This window comes from Entamoeba invadens (genome assembly GCF_000330505.1).
Source record: "Entamoeba invadens IP1 unplaced genomic scaffold scaff_1105074726103, whole genome shotgun sequence".
NCBI classification, from domain to species: Eukaryota; Evosea; order Mastigamoebida; family Endamoebidae; genus Entamoeba; species Entamoeba invadens.
The window spans coordinates 21,539-30,870 of record NW_004443767.1 but is presented as its reverse complement, the minus strand read 5'-3'; the positions used below and the strand labels follow the sequence as shown (position 1 = coordinate 30,870).

Genomic DNA, 9,332 nt, shown 5'->3' with positions numbered 1-9,332 from the left:
AAGTAATTTAAAAGTGTGTTTTTTCAAAGAACTTATCAAAATTTATACCTTTTTGAAGTTTATTTATAGTCCAAATAATTGATAATTTGATTATTTTGAGTTAAAAATATATTTTTTACTCAAAAATATTTTTTTGAGTTAAATATCAAAAAAGAAAAAGGTGTCTATTATTGTTCAACAACAAAAATAATTGTTTTCAGTGTTGTTTTTTTCTGTTAAAAACATTAAAAAGGATATAAAATAAGAATTTGATCAAAAAGTATTCATTATAAAGGAAATAATGTCTTTTTGTAATAGACATTTCTGATTTATACATTTTTATTTATGGAGTGAAAAATAAAAAGGTACTAAACAACAAAAATATTAATCAATCATTAGTACCAAATTGCTGAGATGCCAAAGCATGATAAAATCCTTTCATTTTCATTAACTCTTCATGTGTTCCTCTCTCAGCAATTTTACCACGAATAACAACACAAATTTCATCTGCATTTTGAATTGTTGAAAGTCGATGTGCAATTACAACTGTTGTCCTTCCTTTACTTGCATTTTCTAATGCACTTTGCACAACTTTTTCCGATACACTGTCGAGTGCACTTGTAGCCTCATCCAACAACAAAATCTTTGGATTTCGAATTAGAGCTCTTGCAATTGCAATTCGCTGTTTCTGTCCACCAGACATCTGACTTCCTCTATCACCAACAAGTGTATTATATCCTTCAGGAAGTGCGCTAATAAAGTCGTGTGCATTAGCCATTTTGCTTATTTCAATGACCTTTTCCATAGAGACTTTGTCTGAACTTCCTCGTTTAATGTTGTCCAATATCGATTCACTAAACAACACGGGCTCCTGTCCGACCATTCCAATACTTTCTCTTAATTTATGGAGTGGAAGTGTTTTAATATCTTTATCATCTATTTCGATTGTTCCAAAAGTTGTGTCATACATTCTCTCTATCAGTTGTATTGTAGTACTTTTTCCACAGCCAGAAGCTCCAACTAAAGCAACAGTCTTCCCTTTCTGAACAGTAAAATCAAGACCTTTTAAGACGCTATTTTCTGGTCGTGTTGGATATCTGAAATACACATTTTTGAACGACAAATTCCCTCCAATTTCTTCGTCAATTTTTAAATTCTTTTCAATTTTGTATTCTTCAATTTTAGGCGAATTTTTGTCTTCAAATTGTTCGTACTTTTCATTTGATTTGTCACTCTTTGAACTTGTAATTTGGTCTATATCCACAATATCATTTTTTCTATCAATGATATCAAATATCCTTTTGGCTGCTCCTTGCGCCTTTCCCATTTCTGGAATAATTTGACCAATTCGAATGCATGACATAGAAGCAGATATAACAGGATACGTCCCCTTTTGCATGATAGAATACTCATTCACAACTTGTTGCATAAATCCTATATACTCTTGTTGATAATTAAATCGCTTTTTGACTATTTTAAATCCAACGTAGAACATATACGAGTCGATTGTACCATATACCACGTTGTTTACTGCCTCAAAAAACGCCAAAAAGAATCCCCACTTGAAAATCCCTTTTCTTGGATTTTCAAGACTCTCTGCATATTTCATATAAAAGAACTTCTCTTTGCCAAGTGATTGAACTGTCTTAATAGCTTCAATTGCTTCTATTAAGGTGTTTCCAGACTTCTCATAAGCTTTAATTGCTGGCGAACTTTGTTCTGAATTTAAGTATCCGTCCATGTACATAAAGAACACTAAAATTGGAAATATGGCCAATGAACACAACCCAAGCCGCCAATCATAGTACATCCCAATTACAACACCACTCACAAACTCAGACAGAATTTCAAAAACATTTCCCAAGTTGTCTCCAGTGATCCCAACGACGTAGTTGGTGTCACTATTTAACTTGTTCATCACTGATCCTAACGAATTTTCCTTTCTATCAAAGTACTCGACATTCTGTTGTAACAAGTTTGAATACAACATTGTTTTTATTCGAATACTCAATTTTTCTTTGGATGATAGTAACAGTCCAGCATAGAAATATATAGTGAATAACATCCCTATCGAATATAAGAAAAGTTCTAACAATTTGTCATAGAAATTTTGGAGTAACGGACTGTTTGCTGGAGTCGTCGGGTTGATCTCTAGCAAATAGACCAACGCGTCAATATACCCCAACATGAAAAACTGCATCACAAGACCCCCACCAAGTGCACCCAAAACACCAATGGTAAATGCAATTGGGTCTTTCTTAATGTTTTCAACCACCACTTTAAACAGTGAAAATCGATTCGAAGTTTTCAGTGTTTTTTGTTCCTTTTCAATTCTCTCTTGTTTGATTCGGACGTTTTCTTCATCAGCTATTACTTCAACTTTTTCATCGTTTTCTTCGTTAACATTTTTAATATCATCAGAAAGAGGAGAATCTTCAACTTTGTTGTCTTTTAATGTCATGGATTCTTTCACCTTTTGATCAACGTCGTCTTGATCCGCCTCTTCTTCTAAAGATTGCCGTTTGACTAAGTTGTAGTAAGTCCCTTTTAAATCCATTAATTCGTTATGTGTCCCTTTCTCTACTATTTCTCCTTGATGGAACACACAAATCAAATCTGCATTTCTCACTGTTGAAAGTCGATGTGCGACAATTATTGTTGTTCTACCTTTACCAGCCTTTTCTAAGGCATTTTGCACAACTTTTTCACTTTGTGTGTCGAGTGCACTTGTAGCCTCATCTAATAGTAAAATTTGTGGATTCTTTATTAAAGCTCTTGCAATTGCAATTCGCTGCTTTTGACCACCAGATAGAAGTGCCCCTCTATCACCAACAAGGGTGTCATACTTATTTGGTAATTTATTAATAAAGTCACTTGCATTCGCCATTTTGCAGACTTCACTGATATCATCATCTGCCACTTTTTGATCTTCTTTTGCCCCAAGAAGTATGTTGTCTTTAATAGAGCAGTTAAATAACACAGGCTCTTGTCCAACTATCCCAATTTGGCTTCTTAGCCAGTTGACATTCAATTCGTGTATTTTGGTGTTATCTATTTTTATCGACCCGCCACTGATTTCATACATTCGTTGAATCAACTGTATTGTAGTACTCTTCCCACAGCCAGACTCTCCAACAAGAGCCACTGTCTTTCCTTTTTCAATTGTCAAATCAAGTCCATTCAAAATGGTTTTTTCAGGTCGACTTGGGTAACTAAATTGCACATCTTCAAACACAATTTCTCCATCGCATGTTTCAGGCTTTTTTCCTGAATTATCTTTAGTGTCGATATTTGGTATTCTATCAATGGTATTGTATATTCGAAATGCCGCTGTTTTTCCTTTAGAAAGCAACTCAAGTGGTGTTCCAATAGTCGGCAACATTTGCATCACTGTAATAATAGAGAAGAAGACTGTCATAACAGTACCAGCCGATGTATTTTTAGACCCGCCATGTCCTCTTATGATCATTGAAGCGTACCATGACCCAAGTGAAAAGGAACCAAACATAATGAACATTGCAACTGCTATCCCAAGTCCAGTTAGACTTCCTCTGATGTATAAAAACTTTTCAGCCTTGTTCATCTTGTCATTGTAAGACGACGCAAAGTTGTTTTCTTGATTTAAATATTGTACGGTGCGGATGTTGCCAATGGTCGACTCCGCTTGTCCACCTGCACTTGTTGTGTATTTATCGGCTTTTTGAGTCAATTTAGAAACACCAAATTCCAGAAAGAACAAAATGATCATGATAAATGGCATCATCGCAACTAACACAAGTGCTAAGTCCCAACACTTTGCAAAGCCAAGAGCAAACGAAGACAATAACGTACCTACTGTTTGGAAGAGTGCACCAAATCTTGGAGACATAGCATCTGATATGGTTTTCACATCACTTGTGATTTTAGTTGTTAACTCTCCAGCTTCTTGGAAATCATACCAAGCAGAGTCCTGTCTTAATAAAGAGCGCATATAAAGCAGTCTAATTTTGATGCCTTGTCGTTCTGAAACAACAAAGAAGCAGAATTTTAGAATAAAGTATCCTACACCTTCACTTAAACCAAAGAGAAGCATTCTTAGACATAAAGTATCAATGGATGATGAAATAGTTTCTTCCTATTGGTTAGCATTATATTTAACTCTAATTGAATATATTAATGGTAACAAAAAGTATTTAAAAGGGTTTCAAAGCTCTTGGATGTAAACAACAAATTTGTCATTAAAGTGATATAACTAACAAACTAATTGATAATTGTATTTGACTTGTTCTTCTAACGGCATTGAAATGATATCCTCATTTACTCGAAATGCAAAAACATCCACTAAATCCCCATATACTAAAGTTGTCAAGGGTTTAAGCGCTCCTGATGCAAATGAACCAAACGTGCCAAAAACAAATAAAAATATGTCCACCCAATTTGCATATCTGTAGAGTGAAAAGAACCCAATTGTACCTTGTTCAATGGGTTTTTGGTTTCTTACCATAATTTCATTAGGGTCTGGGTTCACATTAAATACCTCAAAGTCTTGAAGTTGCGCTGCGACGCTCATCGATCCTCTGTGTAATATGGAAATTAATTGCTTTTTTATAGTTGGATACATTTTTTCAAGTAGTTGGAAACTAAACTTTTACTATAAATTTGTAATTAATTTACTATACTTTTCAGTATCAATTCACTAGTTTCGTTCAATATGTATTTTTATAAAAAAATCCAGCAAAAAGTCTGCTCACAATTTTTCAAAAGCACTTTTTTGCTACTTTTTTGTGATATAATAATATAAATTAGGTTCTTTATTAAAACCTAATAGTTCGATATATCCCTTATTTCAAACTAATTGTAATTTATAGTCTTGTTATCGAAAACAAGATTGACTTATATAAATCTTCAACTTAAAAGATTGAAGCTTGAGTTACTTATCGATTTCATATATAGATATAATCTATTCCTTGCAATAACATTAGTTTACAATTAAATATAATACAATGAATTAAACTGTCAAATAGTATATATAATATTTAATTTACTAAATTTTTATAACAAAAACAATAATATGAAATATTATTGTATATAATACTGTACAAAACAAAATTTAAAAAACAAAATTAATAATATAGAAATATTATTGTTATTAATTTTTTATATTAATTAAAAAAGAACCTATTGTTTTACAAATAAAATTTTAATGACTATGTTATAAATTTGGTATAATTTGATTAAAATAACAAATAAACACTGGATTGTGATTAAATTGAAAATGTTTATCCCCCATGATATAACATTGATTATTACATCAAAAATGTCAAGTGAATTGTATTCTTCACTTTAATTGTACTTTATTTCAAATCAAAACTTCAACATGAGTATTTAAACTTTAATTTTTATTATAAGAAGTTTAATAAATAAACATGAATTAATTTATTTATTAAATGTAGTTCTCAATTAAGATATTACAACAACATTTCAAAACTATACAAACAATCAATCAAAGTAATTCCGATGGTACATAAAACCCTCACAAAGAACTTTGGTGTATTGCCTTTTTTACTTCATTATATTTTAAATTAAAAATTATGAAAGAACCGTTAAGTAAGCTTAAAATTAAATTAAAAGATGTTTATTTGATCAAATTAGTTAGGTTAATGAGTTTAAATTTCTATTTTAAATGTATTATTTAAAAGAAGAATTTGTCTGTGAAGTAAGTGCTTTAAAATAAATTCAAAAAGTTGACTTGTTTATATCAACTACTTCGAATGAGAAAGGTTGTGTTCTAAATAAGTATCTACTTTGGTCAACATGAGAAAGCAATTAAAAAATAAAATAAATAACTTTTCAATTTTATTAATATATTGTTGTTTATATAAAAAAACATCACAGTACTTTTTTTAGTAAAAACTACAAAATTTATGTTGGAATTGCAACTAAAAATTCTAGTATAAACAAAAAACTTTAGAAAAAAAAACTGTGTAATTTGAAGGGCGCACTTTTCAATTTTGATAAATAGGTCAAAGAGTATAACACAAAAACCACAATTTGAAATATGTCGTGTTGTACTCAAATGTTTTGGCGCAATTTGCAAATGAAACCAAAAATAAAATTATTGAAACACTTAATGTGGATTTTACTCAAATTGTATGGACACGATTTTTTCATTAGTATCAAAACAAAGAGATTTGAACTTTTAGTGACAAGTAAAATAAACACTGAAATTCACAAATTGTGAATACCATCTGACATTTATGTGACAACAATAAATTGTCCAATAGACTCCTATATCTCAATAAATTCGCTTGAACGAGTCGAAGTGAAAGGAAATTACATTTAAGAAAAAAACAACAAAGGAATACTTTTTGGTGCAATTTCCACACCCCTTGAAATTTTTTATTTTTCATACTAAATTTCCACCAAAAACGAGTTTGGATTATTTGAATAGTCTTAAAACTCTTCAAAAATGATTTGATAACTTCAAATAAATAAATTGAATTGTGTAATTGTTGTGAATTTAAAAAATGTAATAACAATTGTTTCAAAAACTAACTGTGTATTAACTCTCCCATATCCAAGATACACAACATTAACTTATAGATATAAACGTGAATCCCAATAGTGGGGTTTCAAATATACTCCTTTTAATTCAGAAACTGCAAAATTGGAAGTCATAAATGTTGGATTTTTACTGTATTTTCATTGAAGGAAATATTGAAAAAATTAAATGTGAGGATTGTGCCAACTAATATAAGTTCAGACCTCGGTCGACTGTAAAAGTGATTATTGTTTAGCCACCCACTTGTTAAAAATATCACTCATTTATAATAATTGTGATATTATTTCATATATATTATACGAAAATAAAATGAATTATTATAGTTTAAACAAAGACTTAAAAATTTCAATTACTTGAACCAAATCAATCGTTAAAGTTTTTTTTAAAAAAAGAAAAAATGTAATATGTGTATCAAAACCTCCTCAACAGATAAATTTAAAAACATTTTTTACAATTCAAATAATGTTATAAACCACAACACTCAAGTTAAAGTCAACTTAGAGAGAGTTCAATTGATTATTTAAATAAGCTGAGAATTAAAGCTGTTGTAAATAAAAATTTTAATAAACAATGAGATTAGTTGAAATTTAATTTAAAAGTAATATTTTGAGAATTATAATTTAAATATAAATTTATTTTTAAAAAATTTAATTTTTACAAATTGTTTATTTCTTGTCGTACGTTAGTACAGTGATACAATTATTATGTCAATTAATTAATAAATCAATATTTTAATATTCAAATGTTGACATTTTCAACAAAATAAATTTTATGTTTGTCAATTTACCCCCAATCAACTTAAATGTGATGTAAAAATAACTCGGATTGTTCAATTTATATATAGAAATATAATCACAACATTTGTTTTGTTGTTCCTGTTGTTTTTATAAATATTTTTAATCAATAAAAAAAGTTATTATTTGTCATAATGTTTTTTATATAGAACAAAGGCTCTTTAAAACAAATGTAAAAGGTTTAAAATTTAATTCAAATTATTTTTTGCATGTTAAAAATATACGATATTTTTGATAAGGTTTCTTAGAATATTTCAATATTTCTTATTTTTATAAATACCAGTTAAATATAAATTAAAAATATTCAAAACATAAAAACTTCATTTCAATGTTAATATAAAAATTGCTTTTGTAAATCGATAAGATTATAGTAAACATATCGAAAAAAGTTAAACATACTTTAATTAATTAAATCATAAATCAACATCTTGTTTTATTTTAAATAAACAATTTATTTGAATTTTTTATAAAAAATTGACTGTTATTTTTACAATTCGAAATAAAATTAATAATTATAATAATTATACATTATAACATTGTTTGTAAATGTGAAAAAAATGAAAGTACAATTATAATTAAATGTTGTTTGGAGTTTGTTTTTGAATCGAGAATACAGACAATTTGTGAGCATTCAATGCATTATAAACCCTTAAAAAGTCAAAAAAGGCATAAAAGATCGAACGTGTTTGTATTTCAACATTGTTTTAATAACTTATCGTATTTTTTATCATAAAGAAACTCAAAGATTAAAAAAATAACGAACAATTTATTATTTAAACACAAATTTCATATTCAATCACAATTAAATGCAAGGTTGTTTTTCTACTTTATTTTACAACATATAATATTATACCATATAACAATGTATAATCAAACAGATGCCGGCTTGGATTCAAGTCGACAAAAGACCACTGTGTCAGTGTCCCCAGTCCCCCAAACCCCCCAGTCCCGAGTATGAATGTAGCAAACAGTTGGTTGTCAAGGTATCCCAATGTCTGGTTGATGGACTCACTGCAGTCAGATTAATGCAAGAAGTTGGATAAGCGTCAAATCTCGGGTTAAATCACAACTAATCAAAGTACCACTTCTTGGAAATCAACAAGGAAATTGCCAAACTTGCCGTATTGACATTGAGCAAACAACAAAAACTGAATTAAACCAAAGTGAAACAAATTTCCCTCATTCCCACCTATATATCAGGAGTATTCTTTGCACATAACGACTGCATGAAGTGTTTGAGGAAGAAGTTGAGTGGAAAACAAAAATGTGTTTGGGGGAAGATATCTTTTGCAAACTCTGTTCAAAAAGTTGTTAAGCAGTTTGGTGGGTATTAAAATCATAGTGTGGCATTTTGGTACTATTTTACTCGAAGAAAAAAATCGGCAAATATATATATATTTATAACTCCCCAGAAGTTCTGTTATTAATAGATATGAAGAAACTATATTTATAAATTGTTACCTCTCCACATTTATAATTATATAAAGTTCGTTATAAATAAATAACATTTAAACAATATTGTTATTTATTAGATATGTAATATAAAAATTATATACATTAACAATATTAAACTATTTAAAATAACAACAATTCAATTATTTAATATAATTTTCTCGTTTTCTCGTTTTCTCGTTTTCTCGTTTTCTCGTTTTCTCGTTTTCTCGTTTTCTCGTTTTCTCGTTTTCTCGTTTTCTCGTTTTCTCGTTTTCTCGTTTTCTCGTTTTCTCGTTTTCTCGTTTTCTCGTTTTCTCGTTTTCTCGTTTTCTCGTTTTCTCGTTTTCTCGTTTTCTCGTTTTCTCGTTTTCTCGTTTTCTCGTTTTCTCGTTTTCTCGTTTTCTCGTTTTCTCGTTTTCTCGTTTTCTCGTTTTCTCGTTTTCTCGTTTTCTCGTTTTCTCGTTTTCTCGTTTTCTCGTTTTCTCGTTTTCTCGTTTTCTCGTTTTCTCGTTTTCTCGTTTTCTCGTTTTCTCGTTTTCTCGTTTTCTCGTTTTCTCGTAATCTCGTTTTCTCGTTTCTCGTTC

At 29.5% G+C, this 9,332-nt stretch overlaps 2 protein-coding genes across 2 annotated transcripts; both read right to left on the bottom strand.

Annotated features, from left to right (window-relative positions):
• Positions 1–367: 367 nt before the first annotated feature.
• EIN_246560 (multidrug resistance protein, putative) lies at positions 368–4,579 on the bottom strand (the record flags this gene model as incomplete). The annotated part of the gene is made up of 2 exons (XM_004261505.1): positions 368–4,093; positions 4,220–4,579. The coding sequence occupies 2 exons, from the start codon at positions 4,577–4,579 to the stop codon at positions 368–370; spliced, it is 4,086 nt and encodes a 1,361-aa protein (XP_004261553.1).
• A 4,330-nt stretch (positions 4,580–8,909) lies between these two features.
• EIN_246550 (hypothetical protein) lies at positions 8,910–9,332 on the bottom strand (the record flags this gene model as incomplete). Its single annotated transcript, XM_004261504.1, has 1 exon — positions 8,910–9,332. A coding segment is annotated over one exon (423 nt), but the record flags the coding sequence as incomplete, so codon positions are not given.